Below are 25,992 nucleotides of genomic sequence, written 5' to 3' on the forward strand. Positions count from 1 at the left end.
AACATTTTTGGTTGAATCTCTAAAGGGCTAGATTTTTTCTTTCTTGCACCACTAGAAAAAAAAAACCATTTACATCATGTTCATCCTTGTCTTTACTCTTATAACATTATGCATCAAAACGGTTCTTCAAAGTCATCTTTGCCTGATTGGGACTACCAACACCAATAACTAGTGTCCGTAATCAATATATCAGCGATTGTGGTAGAACAGAAACAGTAGAAAATCCCAAAGGCAGACGGGTTTACATGATAATTCCATTCACCATCTGCATTGACACTTCTGTGAAGGGCTTTGTATTACGACTAGCCAAAACAAAAAGCAAATCACAAGCATACCTGAAGAAAAGCACAAAAATATTTTAGGTAATTTTACAATGTGTGACATGGCTGAAGCTTGTAATTAAAAAGATGGCTCCAACTGCGAGGAGTTTCTTCTGTCCGGTTAGCATTGTGACGTATGGTGTTTGCCTGCATCACAGAAAGTAAAATAAACATTATACACTTCTTCCCTGCATTTTATGAAACGCATTGCACCATTGCAAGCAGTTCCAACTTTGGAGACCCCGTGGAGTGAGAGGGGTTTCAGAGATCAAACGCCCCGAAAACACAGCTTACATATTAATTTTGGCAATTTTGTGGGTCCATTTCAGAAATTCCAACTCCAAACATAGTATGCTATTACTTTAAATCCTAGTATAAACATACTATGCCACTATTTTATTACATCTTAATTGTAGTCAAATACACAATGACAACAGCATTTCTTTCCTAAAGCTTATCCAACAACCCTTCATATATTGCACCCAAATCGATCATCATGATTCATTATAAACCAAATTTCAGGTAATCAGCTTTATTTGAACTATGTGTGGGTCCAATTTCAGTGTCTGGACAAGAAACAATTAGAAACATAAATATTTGTAAATACTATAGCATTGATAGCAATCAATACAGCCAGAGTGTCACAACATTCAAACTCATGAAAATGAGACGAACCTGCTGCCAAGCAAAGCCATGCCTGAATCCAAACAAGCAAAATGTTAAGAAAGTAGGGGAAGAAACTAGTTTATGTATATAATGTCTTCATCAGGGTCATCACCCTCCCAATCTGTGTCATCCTGAGGTGCCTCGGATGATTCCAATTGCTCCTCATCTTGAATGTCGGGATCTTTCTTTTCATTCTTTATCTTATCTAATATTGCAATAACCTGAAATGGTTCAACTTTGACGAATTAGTATAAATTGACACCCACCTTAGAAGTAAGTCTACAAGCACAAAATTAGTCGAGATAACCAAGTAATAAACAGAAAACAGAATGTGAATGTTCATTAGCAATATAAGCAACCAAAAGGGGAATCAACTTTTGTTATTTTTTCCTTTTGATTTTTAACCTGCTAAGACCAGCAAAACTAATCAATAGCATAAATGGGGAAGTATTTTCTACAATTCTTATAGGCTCAAAGTCAAGTTATACTTCTACATTAAGTAATCAAGGAAACAATCAAAGTTGGTTATTTATGAGATACAACTTGTGCAAAGCTGCATATTTCAAACTTTTTTGCGCAATCAGACTTGTATTAACTTTTAACCAACTTATATCTGAAGCTTAATTAATGCAAGAACCACCGATATAACAACTTAAGTACTTTAATGGGAAAAGTAGGAAAGAAATTGCAAGAGGAACCGATTGTATTGCTCTCTCCCCAGTTATAGATATATAGATAAACATATCAATGAAATAAAGTAGTACTAATCTTACCCTGCTTCCTCTCTCTAAAGACTCGTCTTCTATGAAGCGTATCTCAGGAGTCAACCGCAGCTTCATACGCTTTCCCAATTCACCGCGGACATATTTGGCTTTTGACTTTAGCCCCGCAAGGGCAACCTCCTTTCCTCTTTCATCGCCGAAAACAGAAACATATACTTTAACCACCTGTAGTCAAAGAAATAAACTATAGTTAACAAGATGTCTAGAACCATAAGTTCCCTCACATTATAAGCATCACCACCGTCACTGAAACATTGAGGGAAGCTACTAATAGAGGCAACTAAAACTAGAGGAAAGAAGTTTTGATTTCCTTAGTATCATTAAAATGGGAAATGTGCATTGAGCCAGATGATTTTTACCCAGACAGTGTTAAACATGCCACAGAAACTAATTTGCCTCAGAATCCAAACAAGATAGCAACTATGGGCTTAGTCACCAAGAACTTGAACAATGAAATGCATTTTCTAACTCTCAATCAATATATTTGATGATTGGTCCAAACATGTGCATCCCTCATAAAGCATAATATTGAGAAAAAATTATGTCTAGAAATTTTTGTGCCTTAGACGTATCGAACAACTGTCCCACCTCATAACCATATTAGCCAAAGCCTAATGCAATCATGCAAATAGCAAAAGCATAATTGTATTCAATACAATTTCACGTATAACAATGATTGCAATGGACATAAGATACTACAGGAGTCTCTCACCATAGTCGAGGAAATCACGTAGGGAAAACAGAATGCAAGAATAGAGAAGTTAAGCTAGATGTTATTTGAAATCGAACCTTCAGATAACAAAAGATAAAGAGATAGCACTAAAGAAACACAGAAGGCCTTGTCATTACCCGAAATATAAACAAAAAATAAAAGCAATGACATTGCAAAAGGAAAAAATAAAAAATCACACACACAAAAACACAAATTTAAAGCTATCCCATTTGTTTCCACTGCCTCCCACTTTCCTAAAACAACATTACAGCAATGAAAAGTCATAAACTTTACACTAAACAACCTTATAATCACCCAAATCCCAAGCAATTCATAAACCCACAAACCAAATATTCCAAATCCAATAAAACCCGCAAAAATTATCCCAATTCAAAAATGAAAACAAAAACAACCACACATGTGCTAATAACTAAATGCTATATGTATACCTGCAAGTCAGTAGAAACTTCGACATCACTAATGGTGGTCAAAGAAGAGAGATAACGGTCGGCACCCAAAGCGACCTCAGGAAGAATAGCGTACTGCAAGACATTATCAGTTAAGAGCATATCAGAAAGCTCCCTCCTTATCTGCTTAGCCACCATTGCAACTCTGCGAGGGTTAGCCATGCACCTGATGGTGGTGGTGGGATGCCAGCGGAACAGACCCGCATGATTTCTTTGGGAAATCCAGGCCGTTGATTTCTGGGTTCGAATTGGAAAGCTTGATGTTGATGATGATGATGGAAGGTGAGAAAGGCAGGGCGTGAGGAGTGGGTGATGGAGGACCACGTGTGGCATTGCTGTACTCTAACCCAGCTCACCTTCCGTTTGGGTTTTCTATATTTTTGTTTTTGTTTTCGTTTTGAATTTTACTGCAGAATTTGCTTTGTGTGGATATAGTGCCTGCAAGTGTGCAAGAACGATAGACAAGGGTTTGCTAAGGCAAGAGGAACTGTCAAGGAAGATAATTTGCGGGACAGTCCACCATATCTGTTGTATGAAATTTAAAAGGGTACTTCTAGGAAATAAAAAAAATGAGGGTACTTTTTGGAAAATAAAAATAAAAATTGAGGGTTCTCTATGCTACATTCGGAGCTGAAATTTTAAGAGTTTTGGAGTTCGTTTGATGACTTTTTCAGTTCTTAATTTTTAGTTTCCAATTTTTACATTTCATTTGTAAAAAAATAAAAATCTTAAAATGGGAAACTTTTTTATTATTATTATTTTTTTGAGAAAGAAAATTTATTCAAAGAACTAAAGGCGTACAAAGAGCGACATGATGCAATGACCCGTTAATACATTCTTAGGACTACCTCATGGGACAAACTCGGGGAAGAAAAGTACATATCATGGACTAACAAGAGAGTCCAATTCAGTCACTTTTGACCATTACAATTTAAAAAAATAAAAATAAAAGCGAAAGCGGAAACTAATACGAAGACCAACAACGAGAACCGCAACTAAAGACCAACATAGTAGACCCACATGGGATGTCAAAAGAAGCCTTCTATGAGCAAAATCATAGTTCTTTGACATCCATACAAACTGCAAGGCATACCATAGCAGAAATCGGAGAGAAAACAGAGGAGAAACACGAAACAACAATGAAAATACCCTTGAAGCACTTCACTTCAACTCGGAACCTGACAAAGAAAACCCTTTATGACCAAGCATAGTTTTTCGGCGTAGAGAAGAGCACCACATCCCAACAACTACTACAGCGTCACTGTTGCCACACGCCATTGAAAGCAGATACAAAACATCAGCCACTGGTATCACAACTCTCCCGAGGAGAGACACAATCCGCATCACTATTGTTGTCGCCACTGAGACAAGACAACACCAGTCACCTAGGCGCTATAAAAACAAGCAAACAAAACAAACAGACAAACATATCTAGACTATTTAGGGAGGAGAAGAGAAGGAGAAGAGGAGATAAGATGAAGGGAAAAAATGGGAGAAAAAGAAGGGGAGATGAGGAGAGGAAGGGGAAGATGGGCGGAGGAGGAGAGGCGTGGCCACCTCCCCCTTAGCTTCCTTGAGGTTGGTTGTCGGCAAGGAGCTTAAAATGAGAAACTTGTTTGGTGGTAATTGTTACCAGCTTCCAAAATATGAAAAACTAATTAAATGTTGTTTGGTATCCTATGCTCGAGTTTGACAGTCATTGCGAGGTGATCGAAGGATAGCATGTACGTTCACATGGGTACCTCTCGATCACCCTATAATGACTATACTATAAGGCCACTTCGGCAACCCCTAGGGCTAGGGTGGGGTGGGGCAAGAGCCCAAGGTCAAGTTCGACAATAGAGGCTGGCCGGGCAAGGTGGGGTCCACTAGCTGAGCTGCCCGGCGAGGAGGCCCGAGTCTTGGCCTGAGAGACGCGGTAGCGTCATTGCTAATGCTAGCGTGGCGTCGCGGGTTTAAATTTTTTACCATTAGCGCGTGCAATGCAAGTGCCAACGTTAAAACAATTTGCTGCTTGTAGCGTCGGTTGTCATCACGCCACGTCGTCAATCTAGTCCTCGATTTGATTTTTCATCAATCAACGGCTTGGAATTTTTCAAGGCAAAATTATGAAAAAAAATCGTAAAATTTTTTAAAAAACCCCCAAAAAATACTGAATTTTTTTCTAGAAATACCAATCCCTACTCTTCACTTTTAACAACAAATTCACTTTCTACTCAATAATTTTTTCACTTTCTACTCTAAATTTTTTTCACTTTCAAGTTTAATTTTTCTCTATCAAAGAAACTATTAAATAAAATTCTTTTATTCAAACATTCCATACACAAAAAAACTAACCACAACCAAAGCATTAAAAATATAAAAACAAACAAACCACAACCAAAGCATAAAAATTTCTCTATCAAAGAAACTATTAAATAAAATTCCTCTTTGAAATTCAGATGAAATTTATATGAAATTGAAAATTTGAAATTTATCTGAAATTTAAAACAAAAATTTATCAAAAATTTGAAACCGAAAATCTTATCCGAATATTTTATCAGAAAATCTCACCTCCGTTTAACTTCCCTATGAATTTGTTCCTTTACGTGGAGAAGAACTTGTGCATCATATCCCTCACAATTCTAGCTCATAATTGCAAACCTAAAAAATCCAAAGTATAAATTTTAAAAATAAAATAAAAAACCGAGTTCACTCCATATAAAATGTTCCTCTAAGTCATGTAGGTGTTGATAGACAAGCTCCAAATGTACATCCACAACGAATATGGATAGTAGATAGCCAAAAGAAAGTAGAACTCAAAGGCTTTAACCAATTTGTGAGTTACATTTTGTGAATCGATTTCATTGATGAATTCGAATTTTCAAGTTTGTAACCGAAACTCATTATCCGTTTTCCCCTTCAAGTAAGTGTTGAAGAGTCATTTTTCAAAAATAAAAACGATGAAAAAAATGTCGAAGATGTGGCTTTGTGTTGGGAGTGATTGGCGGCTTAGGGTTCTGATTCTTCTTGTTAGAATATTGCATTTTCTACGAAAATTTGCACTGCCTCCTTAGTTCTTATATCTGTTGTGTTTTAGAGACAATTGTACCCAACCCAATGACCATCGAACTTGACCCGGTGTCCCTTGGTTCTGATCTAGTGACACTATGAAGAACTTTGTCATCGTATCCCTCAGAGTTATCTCCCAATTAAACGAACTATTCATAGAGATTTCATCTAATGATTGGTTCTTAGGGCATGTTCACAACACTTCAACCATCACTTTGTCTTTACAATTTCTATTACAATCCCTCTCCATTTGCTATTTTATTCTTCACTTGGGTGACTGTCACTACTTCTCTTTGATGATGTTCTTTGGTTGAATTTCTGATAGGCTGCAAGAGACGAGGCTGAGGTTCATCAAGATAATTTGTTATCTTCTTCTTCTTCTTTTTTAAATAAAAAATTTGGATCATTTTTCTATATTTCTTCTTAAATTAAATAAAATGGAAGTGGTAAAGTTGAAAGCTTTTGCGAAAATCTTAAGCCATTTCCAACGGTGAGCTAAATCTCACACTGAATCGATCTCTAGTAAGTGAGCTAAATGTGCTATGTTACTGGGCCAAACGCAATTAAAGGGCCAAATGTTGCCTGATTCTTGGGTGGGCTATATCTTTTTCTTTTCAAAAGCAAGCAATTGCTGCTTTTGTTCATTGGATAAAACCTGCAAAGTCCAGCCTCTCTCTAGCTATTGACGTTAGCTAACCGTTATATATATATATATATTTATAAAAAATCCTAAATTTTTTCTATAAATTCCTAAACTTTTTGGTAAATACCAACCTCATTTCTACATAATTTTCCACATTTTTTTAATCAATTTTTTTGCATACTATCCTTACTCTTTTCATCACTCTTCATAATTTCCCACAACCCTAAATAGGAGCTTTAGTACACCTATAAAAAAATTTAATCCACCATTTATAGTTTCATGTATGGACCACCCACCTCTGCATGTGGTTTTTGTTCTCTGTGCAGTTCCATTTGCATTTTTTGCATGGCCAGTAAAGCATCTGAGCGCCTATATAAAGTAGTGGGAAGTTGAAGGTAGGTGGGCTGAGTGATGATATTGCATATTGTTGGGTGGGTACTACTGTTGTGTGGGTTTGCTTGCGCCATTATATTTTCATTTGTGGTCTGAAGACCCAAACAATTTTCTTGGTCCAAGTTTTCTAAGTTACAGGCCAAATCCAATGTATAGGGCCCAGTCAGCTATTTTGCAATGCCTTAGGTGAGGTCATATCTTTTAACCGTTGGATTAAATCGGTTTGTCGTTGAATTAAATTAGTTAACCTGATTCAACGGTTAAGAAATAGAATCTCACCTAAGGACCATAGATAAGACCCTCACAATAAAAAGACTCGGCTAACAAATGCGCAAGAATCACAGCGTAATAAACTTTCATGTTTTATTTTGGTCAGAAAACAGTTTGAACTCTTCGATTTTTTTCCTCTTTGGGCTGAGATGAACACATTGAAGTTTGAACAGCCACATTTTCCATTTTCTATTTTATTTTCATATTTGGAAGTTTTAAAAATATCCGTGGCTCCTAATCAAATCACCCCACAAAATGGTCCCATCAAATATTCTCCAAATCTTGATTATGTTCTATTTTAATCAAGTATTACTGTGATAAAAAGATACTGGTCGACAAGAGATCATGGGGTTAGGGAAAAAAAACAAAAAGCACTAGAAGAAAAATTATATCTGTCCATTTCGAGCTTAATTAATATAATTTTGTGGACTTAAGCAGTGAATACCAGTAAATTGATTGTGCATTTCCAAAGTTGCTACTCATGATTAAAGGCCAAGCACTCAATGAGAGCCAATAATTTTGCTGGCTGACCCTTTAAATAATAAGTTTACTGTCCAAGGACATAATCATCAAGCTGTATATCACCAGTTTGAGAACATCATTTTCAACCACAAAACCAACTGCCTTTTTTAAGGATTTAAGCCCAAGACTTTCTCTAATAAAGTGAAAACTAAATGCTACTAGATTTACGAGAATGAGTCGCTAAATCAAATCTTTCCGTTAAACAATTACGCATTATGTATACAAGAGTTTTCCTATACTATTTTTCAATGAAATCTAAACGTCACCAGGGCTACCTCATTGAAAAATTATCTTGACTTGCAAACTTGTAACCTCAGGTTCGAATTCCATAACTTTAGCAACATAAAAAAAAAATCGAATGTGGGGTCAAATGATTATTAACTATAACTATAGCTTAAGTGTATTTAAAATTGTGATACCATGTGGTCCATTCAACCGCAAACACAAAAACAGTTAGCTTTCTGATCGAATCGAATCAAATATAATGCCAAAAAGGATGGCTAAGAAATGGGGAGGGATGTTGAGAAAAAACTCAAAGGGCTCCATAGCAGGTGTTTCTGCATAAAAAAATATTATTGATGCTGTGGTCCGAAGTCTGGTTTGCTGATTTCGTGTTTGGGAAGAAAATCTTGTCTGAGCAGAGCCTGTTTGTTGATCAGAGAACACTACAAGTTCAGACCAATGTCATGCTCCTAAGTTGCCAAAACCAAGTCCAATAAATTATTCATTGATGCCCTATTATATTGTTTTGGGTGCATTTCTGAAGGCTTATTTGATGCACATGTATCTTCCCAGCATAAAATCCTATGCACATTTTATCAAGATTAAGAAGAGCATTTGAATTGATTTCATTTTCACTTGAAAATGATTAGCATGCACTTCATTGATCTTCAACTTGTTCTATTGCATTGCACAGACAAATAGAATATAATTGAATCATATCAGTATTGTTATATAAATATGGGGCAACAATATATACAAAACAAACATGAGTAATGCTACCAGGGGCGAAGCTACAGCCAGGCCTGCCGTGGTCCTGGCCCCCCACTTAATTATTAATCTCTTGTAATATATTATAAAATATATGATATAGCAATACAGGGACTTTCTCTATTGCGAACTCTAAGTGTGCGGAGTGGATGCGAACTTCTATTTGTGACCATTAGATGTCTTGTACGCTCTAGATTTAAGACATCATTGAGAAGGGTTTTAGTCTTTTGGTAAGAGCCAAAATTCCCGTGCTTACACCTCCAATCTACTAACCTCTGTTTCCTTCTTCCAACGCAACACCTTCTCTTCCCTGTGCTTTCATCCCTGGCAATATCACAGCTGCTCCTCTAGGTTATAGTATTTTTATTTCTTCTTTTTAACACCTTCTCTTCCCTGTGCTTTCATTCCCTTGCATACACCTCCAATCTACTAATCTCTCTCTGTTTCTTTCTTCCACCACAAGACCTTCTCTTCCCTATGCATTCATCCGATGCTTTCATCAATTGCTATTTGCTATCAAGCGCTGGGTGGGATTTTTTTATAAATTTGTATTTTTTATATGACCTTGGCTGATCTGTTGTTTAATTATACTCTGTATTTACCTGACGTTTACAATTACTAACTATATTTCATTTGCATATGGGGATATTGAAGCTAACTATGATCTCCTGATATGATTCGAAGAGTCATGCCTTCTTCGGATGATTTGCAAAGTTTGTATACAGGATACCTTCAAAAGTTTAGAAAAAATATAAACAGATAAATGATTGAAATAGATGGTCCCAAGACTCCATTATAAGACAAAGGAATTGAAGCTGCAACAATAATTGACTTTGTGGGTACAAGTACAAAATTTCAGCTTCATACAAAATTATAGCTTGAACAATACAGAACTAATCCAGCCACAACTACATTCAAAGTTCAATTTCCACGACTATTTACTTCACAGAACGATAATTGATATTAGGTGAAATATTTTCTGCATCCTTGCACAAAGAGGACCTGCATAAGAAATAAGAAATTATATATTTAAGATAAAATAATCGAATATATTTAAGACAAATGGGACATTGGAAAACAATGGCAAAGAATACTGTAACAATGCTTAAACCAAAAGCCAAACTCGTAAGTGCATATCAAACCTAAATTAGATAAATTTTCAACCAGAAAACAAAATAGAATAACTGAGCCAAAACCATACAAAAACAAAGACCAATTAGTAGCCAAATCCATATAACCCATACATCAGTGCTTTCTGTTTTTCCGATTCCAACGAAACCCAAATCTATTTAGTAAACAATCCCATACCATAAGAAAATCAGAAAACTTTGTATAAACAAAATGGAAAATACGCATATATCATAAAGCAAAAAAAAAAAAAAAAAAAGAAGAAGAAGAAGAAGAAATAAAAATATTCTAACCTGGAGGAGCAGCTATGATATTGCCAGGGATGAGAGCACAGGAAAGAGAAGGTGTTAAAAAGAAGAAATAAAAATACTATAACCTAGAGGAGCAGCTGTGATATTGCCAAGGATGAAAAGCACAGGGAAGAGAAGGTGTTGCGTTGGAAGAAGGAAACAAAGGTTAGTAGATTGGAGGTGTAAGCGCGGGAATTTTGGCTCTTACCAAAAGACTGAAACCCTTCTCAATGATGTTTTAAATCTAGAGCGTACAAGGCATCTAATGGTCACAAATAGAAGTTCGCATCCACTCCGCACACTTGGAGTTCGCAATAGAGAAAGTCCCTAGCAATACAATTACTGCAATTAGATTAGTGATGGCCTTCCCAGTTGAAGATGAAAAATCTAGTAGAAGTGATTTTGAAATTTTGGCCCCTCCATACTAAGAATCCTAGCTCCGCCACTGAATGCTACTCACAGTTGCTATTGCTTAGACGACTGTTATAGCATAGTCTATCTTTACTAGTTTTAGGGTTGGGCATAAAAACCGGTAGGTTTGAACCAAATAAAACCAGACCGATTCTGTTTTTGTTTGAATTTCTTGATTCGGTTAAAAAGAAACCATACGAAATAATTGTTTCTTTTTTCCGTGTGCTCACATAGAAAGTTACGTTGTCCTCATAGAAAGTTACAGAGCTGCCCTCATTGTCATCCCTCTCTCGTCTTCTCTCACTTTGTCACTCTCTCATCATCCTCATGTCCCTCTTGGTCGTTAGTTTTAATGTTGAAGAGGTCCCAATTTGGAGTGTCCCTTTCTTGTTGATAAAAGAAAAAGGAACAATTTAATTATATCGTTTCCCTTCCATTGTAATTGAATTTGACTCTGATGATTATGATCTCCTTGGGGTAGATTTTTCCTTTCATTCCACTTCATCAATGGAAAAATTACTTTATTTTCCTTCCAATCAGACTTGAAAACCTAGTTTCTAGTCCTTGGTCCCATCATGAAGCTATTTGAGATAAAGCTCACAGGCCCCTCTCCATGTTCCTTGACTCACAGACCCCTCTCCATGTTCCTTGATTGACCGTACCTAAAAACACATCTGTTTTGTAACATTACTAAACACATTGCATCTGTTGGTTGGAAGACATTATTCCCAAACCTAAAATGTTTTTTAGGGACAGAAACACAAAATGCTCTTTTCTCTTTTTGGTGCATTACCTGAGAGAATCCAATTGAATATACCTGCTTGTTGGTCACAGAACAACCCATGTCATGCTTCAAAGCTTCCAAAAGTAGTTTTATTTCATATTATTTGTTTTCATGGGCTTTTCATATATGAGCCCATCTAACATGACATAATAAATAAATAAAATCTTTATCGAAGGAAAAACTCAAAATTAACTACTTGTCACTTTCTAATTGGTTTTTAGTATGTTCAAATCTTTTAAGATGACGAGTGGCTAGTTTTGATTTTTTCACTTCAAATAGATTTTATAAGGATTTTTATAAGGGTGAGATTAATCCCCGCTCAAGATTTGGCTTGCCTTGGTGAAAAGTCTTTCAAAGAATTTGAACCCCTGCCTCTTAAACACTAGCTAGCTCGTCAACTGAATGTGACAGTTTACCAACTTTGTGGTTATATTTTCCTTTCTTATTGCACATTGTGCATTACTAGTACTTTTTTTTTTCTTAAATTAATTTTTCCTTTACGCCGCCAATCAAGCAAAATATTTATTTATTTGGTGAGGAGAGGAGCCAATAAAGCAATTATCTATCTCCAAATAAATGAGGGGCACATCTATCAAGAAACTAAAGATTAGCAAAACTAAATCCCATGTTATCATCTCAACTTTTCCGTCTACCCCGTCACATGGCCTTGACAACAACTTAAACACCCACAATCTCGTAATTATCTCCAACTCCAGGGGCATTTCTCTTCCCCCAAACCCATATAACATCCCTTCCCCCAGACAATTCTCATACCCCCACCCATTTACATTTTTTTCTCTCAAGACTTATTTTTCCCACACTTTCTCACTCTTTCCCTCACTTTCCCGGAAAATGTCACCAGCAATCAGCAAATGCAACAAAATCCGACGCATTGTGAGAATCCGTCAAATGCTACAAAGCTGGCACAAGAAGGCCCGCCTCGCGGCAGCACGTGCGCCGTCCGACGTCCCCGCAGGACACGTGGCGGTCTGCGTGGGGAGCAGCTGCAGGCGGTTTATCGTGCGCGCGACGTACCTGAACCACCCCTCTTCCAGAAGCTTCTAGTACAAGCCGAGGAGGAGTACGGCTTCGCCAACCAAGGGCCTTTGACTATCCCGTGCGACGAGTCGTTTTTCGAGGAGGTTCTCCGGGTCGTGGCCAGGTCCGAGTCCAGTAACTCCGGGCGGTTCTTAAGCATCGATGATCTCCAGAGACGCTGCCACGTGGATGTTTTGAGTCAGCTTGAATATTTGGGTGAATCTCGGCCGTTGCTTCACGGGCTTGCTGATAAATCAGTATGTTAGCTGTGGATTTTGAGTGGAGCGGGTCGAGTTGAGACGACTCAGCTGAGTTTCCGAGTTGCATGGACTGCTCACTGCTAGCTAACTAGTGACTACAAATATGAGTTAACTAATTATTTTTTATTTATTTTTGGGCAAAGATAGAAAATTAGTATTTTTTGTTTTGTTTTGAGATGTGGTTAATATTTGTGTAATATTGTAAAATTTGGGAAGTGTAATTGTAGAATTTCAAGACAGAAATATTCAAACAAAATATTTGTTGTGACTAATTCCATCATTTGCGACAATATATTTTCATTTAATTACTTTTATGTGCAAAAAAAAAAAAATTTAATATTCAAAGGCACTTAATTTTTGTTTTTCTAATGTTTTTAACATATTCCTAATTAAAGATCTGTATTTTTCTTGTATTCTTTCCTCTTCAAAGTTTTGGTGGAGAAATGTTTACAATCCACGCGTTTTTCGGATGCTTTGTCACGATCTAGTTGTTCTTCAAGTACGGCGTCACAATTTAATTGTTCTTCAGATACACCATCACGATCTACTTATTCCTCAGGTATATTGTCACCATTTACTTGTTCTTCAGATACACCGTCACGATATATCTTATACATTACTTTAAGAAAATTTAGATAATGTGCGACCACCCACCAACGTAGTGCACAAATGTATGCTCGCATTAGTACTTATTTTGTGGCTGACAAAGAAGTGATGAATGCGGCAAAGGGAGCAATTCTTCCGTTTCTCATGTTTTCTCGTTTTTTGAAATAGAATTTGGAAACGGAAAACATCATTTTGTTTTTGTTTTCCAACTTAAAGAGTAATTCTGAAATCGTTTCTGTGTTTCCATTTAACCCACGAACGCGTATTTGAAATTTTCATTCTTCGAAAACAAAAAAAAGACCCTAAAAGAGGCATGCTCTATGGCAATCCAGGCCATGGCATCGGTGTGACCATCCATTTTGGCCTTTCTTTGTCATGATTATCGCAAGGCTCTAGAATTTAATTTAATTATCTTAATCTTCTCCCGTACAAAAAAAGGCAGACTTATTACACTAGACTAATAAAAAAAAGATAGGAATTAAAGGTAAGCAACATGAGGGACCACCAAAAAGAGAAGCACTCATTGAAAATTTTGATCCAACTATTTATACCGTTTAGTAGTGTTTTCGAAAGGACTAAGAACAGTTTAAGATAAACACATTTTTTAATTAGTGCTTTATTAGGAAGTATTTTCAAGCGGTTTTTTAAAAAGCACTTTTTCGTTTTTTAAAGTTAAAAATTCCGACATACTGCTCAGTCAAGAAAGTGAGTCCGTCCTCTTAGGTCCCGTTTGTGATTGTTTTTTTTTCACTGAAAACATTCTTCATTTTAAAGTTAAGCAATTTAAGGTGTTTGGTAAAAATAAAATACCCCGATTATTTTAAAAGTAGTGTAACCTTTAGACAACAGCTTTTAAAAGTAGACTTTGGGTTACTTTGCAAAGCTGCTTTCAAAAGTAGCAGATATGAGCATTTAATGAATTTTTTAATTCCCAAAATATCATCATTAATTTTTTAAAATGACACCACCTCCACCTCCACATCCAGCTCCACCACCACCTCCACCACTACCACTGCCACCATCACCACATCCTCCTCTACCATTAACACCACCTCCTCCACTTCCACGACCACCACCACCACTACCACTACCACATGATTAGCGCATAATACTTTCAACATTATGTCTATTTTAGTCATTATTCACAGATTACAACAGTTTTACATTAATATTTACTAAACGATTTTGACACTGCTTTTTCTACTAACAACACTTTAAAAATAGGGAGTTTCACTAAAACACCCAAAATGGGGGTTGAAATTATAAAAAAACCCAAGCACTATTTAAACATATAAACACACCCAAAACCCATCATTACACACACTCAAAACCCATTTATAAATACACCCAAAAAGTTGACTTTGGGGTTAATTTTGGGTGTGTTTCTATGTTTAAATAATGCTTGGGTTTTTTTATAAATACATGTCTAGGATTGGGTTTATTTATAAATTTGTATTAAAAATATTGTTTACCAAACATGAGCTACTTTACTTTACAACTAATTATTTTCAAAGTACATCAAAATCAACTTTTTAAAAAAGTGACAACAATCCCAAACTGGCCCTTACACCTAAGTTTGAATCTCCCACCTCATAAACTAAATTAATTTAAAATAATACATCATTGTATTAATAAACCAAAATTTTTTAAACCTCAATGTAAGAATGTCACCTAGATTGAAAGACCAAATAAAAAAAAGTTGAGCTAAATGGTTTGGTTTATTTTTTGTATTTGTTTGTAGTTTTCTTTATTATGAGTTAGGAGTTACCTAAAAAATGTAGTGACTTTTAGGAGTCAAGATTAGGTAATAGGCTGAAAAGAGAGCCAAAAAAATATGAGGCAGGAAACATGGTAAGCGTAAAAAGGGTCGAGGTAAGGTCCTACCAACATGTGGAAAAAGAGGGGAAAAGCTTGAAATTGGTAGCACTTTGTGTAAGTGCTATTACCAGTTATGCTTGCTAAAGTCGTCATCAAAACAACAACAACAACAACCTTATCTTTTTATCTAAAACCCATCGCATTCCAAGAGGAGTAACTTAAACACATTCTTCGAACTGACAACATGAAATGTGTCAACCAATATTTCATTATCATGATGAAGGCGGGCTTGAGAAATTTGGAAAAGTATCCAATTGTCCAAGTCGATTGATTGCAAAATATAGTATGACTCTGAGAACCACAGGTTTGATCAACTTGATCTACTTGGTGTTCAATATGGAGGGGCTATGTTGAGGGGTTACAATGATGGAATTCAATCATATTAAACGGCCTACTAAATGTTAAATTTCAAAGAGATGGGGTCATCGGCCCATGACTAATAACATTGATATTGTTCCTGTTGAAGAAAAAATGTGAACCTCTTCCAACATAATTTCACCACCACTAATTAAATAGTTTTTATTATTTTAGGTTCGAACCATTCGAGACGCAATGTCTTTTAATTACAATCTCTTGCTTCAAAGGAACACCTTTTGATTCCATCATAAAGAAACATAACGTGTGTGTGTGGTTTTGTAGCTGCTCCTAAGTTGAACCTCAAGGTGCCTACGTATCCCTTACGGAAATCAAGCCACTCGTAGTTCAAAAAATTGCAATGAATAAATGACTCATTGCGATGGAAATTTGATTTGAATTGTATTGAGTGAATTTAGATTAATAAACCAAGAATTTGGTTATGAATAAACCAGGGATTTTGTTTGGATTTACGATTTGGGCGGTTGCATCTAGATTGAGTCTCTAGATTGCCTACTTACTCTTTCGAAGGAATCAAACCAACGTAGTTCGGAATTGATTTGGAAATTAATGGGTAAGTGTGACCCACTAATTAAGAATTTGTGTCTTTGAGATAATTTGGAGATGTTGAAATAGGTGACCCATGAGAAAAATTGAAAATTAATGGGTAAGTGTGGCCAACTAATTGAGAATTTGTATTTGAGAGATTTGAATTTAATCTCATTGAAATTTGCATGGGTAGATGACCCATGGGAAAAATTGGATGGTTTTGTACCATTTTTCTTATTGTCAATGTCAAAGAAAAATAATGAGCAATTTTGATTAACCCACTAATTTTCTAAAATTGACATTTGCACTTGGAAAAGTGTTTTTGCAAATTTGGTTGGGATAAACCAAGGATTCAAATTTGGTTGTGGTTGCATCTATTAGGATGCTAGACTGCCTACGTACCATTCACAGGATCAAATAGACATAGTTCAAAAATTTGTATTTGAAAGATTTGAATGTGATCTCATTGAAATTTGCAAGGGTAGATGACCCATGAGAAAATTTCTAATGGTTTTGTACCATTTTTATTGTCAATGTCAAAGAAAATTAATGAGCTATTTTGATGAACCCACTAACTCAATCATTGACACTTGTATTTTTTCCTCAAGCATGGTTTTGAGGTTTTGAGATTAATGGGCTCTTATGATGAACAAACCCATTAAGCCATACTGATGCTCCTTGATGCTCGGAGCTTGACCAATCATTTATTTGGATTGGAGTCACCGTCACAGCATGGTTGAGTCGCTTGACACTCCTTTCTAAATAGTTTCTTTGCCACAACGATTGATTCCCATATTTCTTGTTGGGATTTTGTGGGCATGTTTGGTAGCCATCATGCATTTGAGAATTGAGGCAGATAGACCCGAATGCCATAACCATTTTATTGAGCCTCCTTGACCGTCAATTGATTTAATTCTCTTGAACCTTTCCTTACACTGTTGTGCACTTTCTTAGCTTTGTGCTGCAAGTAGTGAACTCACATGTTCGTCCCATGGAATACGTAGGGGGCACAAGTGTCTGAACACTTTATTTTCTTTTGTTTCGGGCACCGAGAGTGGTGTGAGGGTTTGAAAAAGTTTTGGTTTCAAACCTTCACCTTGTCTTCTATCTGTGTGAAGCCCAATGCTTATTTTATATTGTAAAGCAATTTGTGAGCTTACTGGACATTTACAAGGAATGGGCCATCTCAAACAAACATGCCTCTGACTATCTGTTTTTGGTTTAAATGCAAAAATGATCCCTATGTTTTACTACATTGGTTAATTTAGTCCCTGTGTTTAGGACCGTTAGCCAATATTATCCATTCCATTAAATTTGTTGTTAAATACACATAATAAACATTTTTGTGTCTTTTAAAAACCTATAAAAAATTTTAAAATTAATCTAAAAATATTAAAAATTCATTAAAAGTAAATCATAACATGAGAAAAGAAGAAACTTGAAGAAAAAAAATGTTGTCAGGGATGGGATGGTTTGCCCAACGAATGGAGAGGTGGGAAGGAGAGCGATGAGCGGAGGGGCAAGACCAAGAGGGAGAGAAACAAACGAAACCAAAAAGTAATTCAAGGAAATCCCCACAGGGCACTACCTACTGAAACATTTAGAAATGTGAAGGTAATGATTGTTCTTGAGAGAGAGAGAGAGAGAGAGAGATAGTGAGGTTGATTGGAGTTGGGGTGGCTGTTGTTGGGAGAGAGAGAGAAGAGAGAAGGGTGGTGAATTGTGGCTGGGATTTGGAGATGGTGGCTAGTGGGTGGGATTGAAGGTGGTGACGGCGGTTGGGATTAGAGTTGGCGTCTTTCTTTTTTTGATTTTTTTTGTTTTTGATTTTGATTTTTTTAGTTTTGTTCTTATTTATTGAACTTTAATTTGTATTCAAATAGTTATTTTTTAAAATTAATATTTAAATAGTTTTTAATTTTTTCATCAAAAATTTAACAGAATGGATAACATTGGTTAACGGTCCTAAACATAGGGACCGAATTGGCAAAATTGAAAACATATGGACTAAATTGGCCAACGTGATAAAACACAGGAACCATTTTTGCATTTAAGCCTTTTTATTTTATTTTATCGGTTGTTTCCCTCTTTTCAGCCGGGGCGGTCGACGGAAGGAACTTTTGGTCCTTCTTCTTTTTGAGTGCGGGGCGTGCCAGCACCAAGCCCCGAATTTGGGCTTGAATGGAATGTGAGTAGATGGATGTGTTGCGTCAAAGATCTGACTTTAATCAAACGATTGTTCGACCGAGCAAGGAACATCCTCACGACCTAGGCCCTTTCACTACCTCGGGGTCAAGGTTTTATGTGAGCGACCAAATGATATGGAGTGGGTGGAGATGAAGATTGAAGGTGAAACGTAATGAAATGAAGAATAAGTGCGTAAAGTAAAGATGTTTAACCTTAAATATAATTTAAAGACAAATGCGTAAAGTAAAGTGCGTAAGATGAATAACGTAAAGACGAGAATTAAAGTGCGATAAAATGAATCAAAGTGATAAATAAAGCAAGAACGAAATGAAAGCTTCCTTGGCCCGACTTTGCTTACTTAAGTGTTGAGAGGAGGGCGCCAAGGTGAGCAAGGAGAAAATTCACCCTAGCCCAGCTTTTTGTAAGAGAAGTGGTCGACCAAGGTATTGAAGGAGTGCCTGGCCCAACTTTTTGAGAATGAAGCATTTGGCCACTTTTGTAAGGATATGTCCGGCGACTTTTGCAAGGATATGCTTGACTAATTTTATAAAGGGAAGCGCCCAACCATATTTTTAAGAAGGCACCATGGCCTTTGAAGAAAGCATCTCGACCCCATTTTCGAGAAGACACCATGGCCTTTGAAGAAAAGATCTCGACCACCTTTTTGAGAAAGCACTTCGGCCGCTAGGAATTCCGCCGCTAGGAATTCTTGGCCGTTAGGAATTCTCGGCCGCTAGGAATCCTCCGCCCACTAGGAATTCTCGCCCATAGGGATTCTCTGACCGCTAGGAATTCTTGGCCTCTAGGAACTCTTCCTTGGTAAATTGGGTGAATTTTGACCACCCCCAAACATCAGTACAAGCTAGCAACTGTGAGTTTGTTGCTAAAGCTTTATTTGAGCCTTTTGGTTTGAGGGTGTTGAAAATCACAGCGGTGCTATCGAAGAGATCGACCGGGGTTTGAAGAATTGCTGCGACCGGGTCTGCTAGGAGCTCGGAGTTTACGCCAACTGGGTTTGGAGCTAGAATGGGATTTGCGGTCGGATCCCTCTGCAAGGTTACAACCGGATAAAATGAGCAGTGGGTATGGAGTGGGCAGCGATTCTTTGCCGGGTAGTTCGAATGAAGCTGGAAATCTCGGCCAGGATTGGAGAAGTCTGCGGCCGAGATGTTGAAGCTTAGCGTCGCAGTAATTCGGGCTGAGCAGAGTTACGGCTAGATCTTGTTAGAAGTTGCGGCCGAGTTTCATTATAAGTTGCGGTCCCATTTTTTGGTTTTGAGCAAACATTTTTGGAAAATGAATAATAGGTATTTGGCTTCTTGGCAAATTGGGCTGAAATTGGTTGACCTAATATATATATATATATATATATATTAACATATATATATTAATATGCGTATGTGGGTGAATGAATCAAGTAAGTACGACTAGAATGCTTGGTCCATTCGGATGGGCTCATTAAATTGAAACTTCATTGCCTATTATATATATGAATTTAATTTAAACTATACAACTCAAGCGGCTAGCCCTAGCCACATAGACATAAAGACCAATTTTAGAGCTTCAGGAATTCAAGGGACATGAAGGGCACCTCATGTCATGCCAAGAGATCAAAGTTCTAAGCCCAAGACACTGATTCGAGCCCATATTTTCGGAGGATTATGTGCACGTGGAGGAGGCCTCACAAGGAAAGAAATCAAGGGATTTTTTTAATAGTAACTCCTAGTGTTCCAAAGCAAGGAAGAATCAAACATGTCAGAATGTTTCAATCAATGCAATCTCACGGATTTAGGAGGGCTATGAAGAAAGTTTTAAAAGAGTTGACCTTTGGCCATTCGATGGCCAGCCCATGGGCTGATGAGTGCCCTATATAAACCTTGCTCGATGAAGACACTAGACACACAACATCAGATAAACAAACTTATCTTTCGTCTCGCACTTTTCTTTTCCTACACTTAGGATTTTACTTTTCAAGCACCTAGTATAGTGAGTTCTTCATATTTCTAGTGTAAGTTTATATTTTTTTTGTCATTTAAATTCTTGTTTCGATTTATATTCCTTGTCATTTAAATTCAAGTTTATTTCTATTGCTTTAATTTTCATTGTTATCGCACTTCAATTAAGTTTAATTTCAAGTTTATTTCCTTTTATCATTTTTATCGTTCTTATCGCTTTTATCTCATTCTTGCTTTATTTATCGTTTTGATTCATTTTATCGCACTTCAATTCTTGTCTTTAGGTTTATACGCATATTTAGTTTAATTGCATTATTTTTACATAAAACCCTAAAAATTACAAAAACATCCGAAGAAAACCTAACCATCCTCGAGCCCGAGGAAGTGAAAAAATCTAGGCTAAGATGAGGTTCCTTACTTGGCCGATCAATCGTTTGGTCAGAAGTTAGAAGTACAACACATCCATCTATTCACAAGCCATTCAAGCCCAAATTCGGGGCTTGGTGGTGGCACGCCCCGCACTCAAAAGAAGAAGGACAAAAAATTCCTTACATTGGCTGCCCTGGCCGAAAAGAGGGAAACAGGGGCTTCCAATTGCTTGGTAAAGTGAAATCGTGTTAAAGCAATTTGAACAATCACTTTACCTTGTGGCTTGATTTTCCCTTCAATTTGTCATTGGCATGGGGCCTTTTAAAAGAAAAGTATTGTATCTCCTCGATTTATCTTATTTTTCCGTAGTTCTGCTTCCTCCTATTTAGAAGCTTGATAGCTTGAACCATAGAGGATGAACTCAGAGAAATCTGCACTTCCTTTGGATTGGTTCGCATGAATTTGGACCCAGACTTTGTGTATTTAGATTGTTGCAGTTGGCAGCTTTGGGTTTGTTAGGTTTTGTCAAACTTGCCAATTCTTTCTTCTCTGGTCTCTTGCATACGACTTGTTGGAGGGGATAGGAATTTGGCAAAACACATCTTGCATCAAACCTTTTTGTTTTTCCTTGTTTATAACAATCAAAGAGAACCCAATATAAGCTTTTGTTGTATGGTATTTTTCTTCCCAACACTCAATCTTTCACTTTCAAAAAGCTCCCAACCCTAGCCCCCTCTTGGCGCCGAGAAAGTAGTCACCGACCCTTCTCCCCACCCCCTTCTTGCCTCCTTGATCCTCCTTTCCTCTTATCCTCCATTCCCCCTTCTTCTCCCTCTTTTGGTTCTTTTTTTTTTTTCCGGCTTTTTCTCAATCTTCTCCCCCTTTCCTTTTTCTCTGGTTCTCAATCCCTCTTTCTCCTTCATCCCTCTTCCTCTCCTCCCTTCTCTGTTCTCTTTTCCATATCTTTATCTTCACTTTTTCCTGTTTTTTTGCTTTTGCTTTATGTTCTTTTACTCCCATCTCCTTCTTTTTAATTTCTTTTATGATTTTCTCCTTTACCCCCCTTTTTCCCCTACCTTCTCCTCCCTCTTCCATTCCCCCTCCCCCAAATTTTTTCCTCCACGGGTTCCTGCTATGTTTTTACAGAGTCAGTTTCCTTTTCGTTCTTATTTTTTTGTTTTGTTTCCTTTTTCCTTTTAATTAAGTTTAATTTGTTTCATCTTTTAGGCCTTGAAGGCTTCAGATTTATTTTTCTGGTGTTCTTTACAGGTTTCTGCCACTGCGTCACATCGGTTGGTCTTAACAACTATCATCAGCTTCTTGACTCCACGGATGTTTCTTCCGTTGTCTATCATCGGTGGAATTGTTGGAGTTTGGGATGCCCTTAAAGTGCAAATCGCACTTATTGCTTGGATTATGGTAGCGCTACTCCTACTTGGTGCAGTTTTGGTGGCTTGCCAACCACCGTTTTCTGTTGGTTACTGGTTTCTCCTTGGTGGTTGTCGGCTTGCTATGGTGGCGCGGCTTGTGACTGTAGGATTGTGCGGCATATGTCTGTTAATGGTGTTAGGGTTTCCTAATGTTGTGTTGTGCTTTATGGGCTTTTGCTTTTTGTGGGTTTTCTGCAGTTATGTGGGCCCTTCGCCTCTACGTGGGCTTAATGCCTTTATATATGCTTTATGCATTTTGTTAGTTTTATTTGTAGTGAGCTATGTCTGTTTACATTGCATTTTGTGTGAACTCAATTATTTGAGTTCATTTTGATGTAATATGGCGTTTGACCTTTTATTTAATGAAACAAGATTTCGTCCAAAAAGAGAACCCAATATCAAATTTTCTTCGATAGCCAATCATCCATATGGCCCGTTTTCTTCCCAATCAAGAGAGAGGTCATTCGACATGTGGCCTTCCTTTTTAATTATTTTTAAGCTACAGACTATTCCCATTATTGTTTGTAACAAATCAATTTTGGGTGAGAATGGCGCAGAAGCACAACGTCATGGACCACACAAACCATCCCCACAGCTGCATAATTTTTTTTTTCTATCTGCATCCAAGATTTTTAGGGGTGCAAAACCCAAGCCTTGATTGAGAGTGAATCAGCCATACTTTATTTTTAGGGTGCAATACCCATATTTGTTTTCAGGGTGCAAAACCCAAGCTTTGTTTTCAGGGTGCAAAACCCAAGCTTTGTTTCCGGGGTGCAAAACCCGATGCCTTGATTTGAGGGTTTAATACCCAATGACGAAATTTGCATCCAAATAATTTCTGTGTTTCTCATTCATGAATTTGTGGCATGCTATGCCTAACACACCAAATAATAATAATAAAATAATAATAATAATAATAATAATAAATAAAAAATCATCATCATCCATAGAATTTGGTTTGCAGATTTGACCCTATTTGATTGAAGGATGACCACAAGATGAATTCATCATTCGTAGAGTTTAATTTGTGGGTTTGACCACATGATGACTTGTGGGTTTTGTACCCAAAATGAATTCATCATCCAAATTCGCTCGGCTGAGCATTATTGAGTTGTGGGTTGCCACTCAACATGGATTGCAATCCATTTGTTTGATTTGCGGGTTTCATACCCAAGAATGGAGGACTTCAAGATAAGAGCCTTGATTGCCTATGTTCTTCAGCACAGCTCCATGTTGTGCTCTTCAATAATAATAATAAAAAAAACAGGGATTCTGTTACCCTCTTTTCGACCGGGCGGCCGACGGAAGGAACTTTTGGTCCTTCTTCTTTTGGATGCGGGGCGTGCCACCACCAAGCCCCAAAATTGGGCTTGAATGGAATGAGAATAGATGGATGTGTTGCGCTTCTAACTTCTGAGCAAACGATTGATCGACCAAGCAAGGAACCTCTTCTTGGCCTAGATTCTTTCACTTTCTCGGGCTCGAGAATGGTTAGGTTTCGTACGGATGTTTTTGTGATTTTTATGGTTTATATAAAAATAATGCGATTAAACTAAATATGCGTATAAATGTAAAGACAAGAATTGAAATGCAATAAACTAAATCAAAGCGATAGATAAAGCAAGAATAAAATAAAAGCGATAAGAACGATAAGAACGAAAAGGAAATAAACTTGAAGTTAAATTTAATCGAAGTGCGATAACAATTAAATGTAAAGGAATCAAAATAAACTTGAATTGAAACGACAAGAAATATAAATTGAACGAGAATTTAAATGACAAGGAAAATATAAACTTACACTAGAAATACGAAGAACTCACTACACTAGGTGCTTGAAAAATAAAATCCTAAGTCTAGGAAAAGAAAAGTGCGAGACGAAAGATAGGTTTGTTTGTCTGATGTTGTGTGTCTGATGTCTTCATGGAGCAAGGTTTATATAGGGCACTCGTCAGCCCATGGGCTAGCCATTGAATGGCCAAATGTCAACTCTTCTTTAAAATCTTTCCTTTCGAAGCCCTCCTAAATCCGTGAGATTGCGTTGATATTCTGACAGGCTTGATTCTTCCTTGTTTTGGAACACTCGGAGTTACTATAAAAACTCCCTTGATTTCTTTCCTTGTGAGGCCCTCCGTCACGTGCACATTATCCTCCGAAAATCTAGAATAGGATGGGAAGGGCTTCAATTTTGAAAGCTGGTCGTGCCCAACAGTTTCCTTAGTTTACACATATTTGTATATGTATACAAATAATTATATATATATTAGGTCAATAAGTTAGCAGCCGCATTCATCCCTTTTATGCCCAGCCGCATATTCATCCGGCCGCACTAAATTGTGTCCAGCTGCCTATTCATCACACCCGGCCGCATATTCATCACACCGGCGCGATCTTCCAATTCTGCCCGACGCGGTTCTCAATTCTGCCCGGCGCGGTTCTCAATTCTGCCGACGCGGTCTTCCATTCTGCCCGACGCGGCTCTCCAGTCTGCCCGACCGCAGTCTTCCAATTCTGCCCGCCGCAAATATTTAGAAGAACAAATATTTAGAAGAACCAATACTGCAGATGTTGGCAGAAGTACAGAATACTCTTAAATCTAGTTAAAATTCCAACCCACCAATAATTCATGATGTTGAAAAGAAACGAACATGCGTCATTAGTGGTCAAATTGTTAAAACTTTTTATTCTTTGTAAAAGTCACATTAGCCTTTTGGAAACACATCACATAGATCATTATTAAGGTCTAAAATATCGATGGTTTTGGAAATATCAGTAGTCTAAAAACACATAAATTTTGATGGAAATATGGGGATATTATCGATATCGATAAAAATTGAATAAAAACCACGAAAATTATAAATAAATAAAAAATTGGAAGGAAATGCATTGCATGGGTTTAACTAATTTAAGTTGATTATATAGCAAGCTGACAAATCTGCGAGTGTAGAAAATATATAGTAATTAATGAAAGAAAATTAAACACACCATAATTATTTATTTATAATGATTTACCACAATATTTTACACTTTTGCATGGTAAGATACATGAGTGACTTAGTACAACATAGAGATCTTATAAGGTCAACATAGAGATCTTATAATGTTCAATTTGAGTTATTTACACTAACACCTCATGAGGTTTTCAGCTTTTTCATAAAACTTCTTGAGATTTTAGAAATTACAAGAACACTCCCTGAGGTTTTAAATTGTTTTCACAAAATTCCTTTTTCATTGACTTTTCATCCAAAGATTGATGATTTTATACAAAAAAAATCTCCAAATGACAAAGTTGGCCTTTGAGATTAGATTTCATATATATACTTCATTGAGGTTAATTTTGTCATTGTATAATTTTTTTTTCTAGTGGAATGTGAAACCCCGTATTTATAAAATTATGTAGGTTGAAGATTTAATATTTTACCATTTAATTTATATTATATATATATGTGTGCAATTTTCACTATTAGTTTTTATATATATATATATATATAAGAACCCATATTAGTTGCATGGTAGTGTGCACGTTGAGTGATAGATTTGAATAAATCTATCTTATCATGAATTGTATTTTATTGAAACCTTAGGAGGTAAGTCTTAAAGGATATTTGGTAAGAAGCATGAGGTGGACTCATTAGCATGAGGTGTTGGATCAAGAGTTTGATAGCTAGAGTTGGTGCTACCATTCTTGCTAGGTAGCGGGACATTGCAAGATTAAAGATAACTTCAAAGTTGTTGTTATCCTATATTGTTGCCGCCAAGAGTATTAACCAATGATAGAAGGATAGTTGCCGACTTTATTCTAGTATAAATAGGAAGCTTACAAGTTGTTTTACTACTACTTCCAAAGATAACAAACATGTAACGTGAGAGAGAGAGAGAGAGAGAGAGAGAGAGAGAGAGAGAGAGAGAGAGAGAGAGAGAGAGAGAGAGAGAGAGAGAG

The 25,992-nt window shown here is 36.8% G+C and overlaps 1 protein-coding gene, 1 long non-coding RNA gene and 1 pseudogene across 2 annotated transcripts; 2 read left to right on the top strand and 1 right to left on the bottom strand.

Annotated features, from left to right (window-relative positions):
* Positions 1–198: 198 nt before the first annotated feature.
* LOC148916341 (putative ribosome-binding factor A, chloroplastic) lies at positions 199–3,474 on the bottom strand. Its single transcript, XM_089054588.1, has 4 exons — positions 2,930–3,474; positions 1,760–1,933; positions 996–1,207; positions 199–467 (listed from the first exon to the last, which is right to left on the bottom strand). The coding sequence occupies exons 1-3, from the start codon at positions 3,278–3,280 to the stop codon at positions 1,061–1,063; spliced, it is 672 nt and encodes a 223-aa protein (XP_088910714.1). The 5' UTR covers positions 3,281–3,474; the 3' UTR covers positions 199–467; positions 996–1,060.
* Positions 3,475–12,183: 8,709 nt separating this feature from the next.
* LOC148916342 (auxin-responsive protein SAUR71-like) lies at positions 12,184–12,999 on the top strand (annotated as a pseudogene).
* An 8,452-nt stretch (positions 13,000–21,451) lies between these two features.
* On the top strand, positions 21,452–22,446 carry LOC148916343 (uncharacterized). Its single transcript, XR_016128145.1, has 2 exons — positions 21,452–21,772; positions 21,895–22,446. It is a non-coding gene; the product is annotated as an uncharacterized LOC148916343 (long non-coding RNA).
* Positions 22,447–25,992: the final 3,546 nt, after the last annotated feature.

This window comes from Prunus mume, linkage group LG6, assembly GCF_029339155.1.
Source record: "Prunus mume cultivar Tortuosa linkage group LG6, ASM2933915v1, whole genome shotgun sequence".
Taxonomy (NCBI): Eukaryota; Viridiplantae; Streptophyta; class Magnoliopsida; order Rosales; family Rosaceae; genus Prunus; species Prunus mume.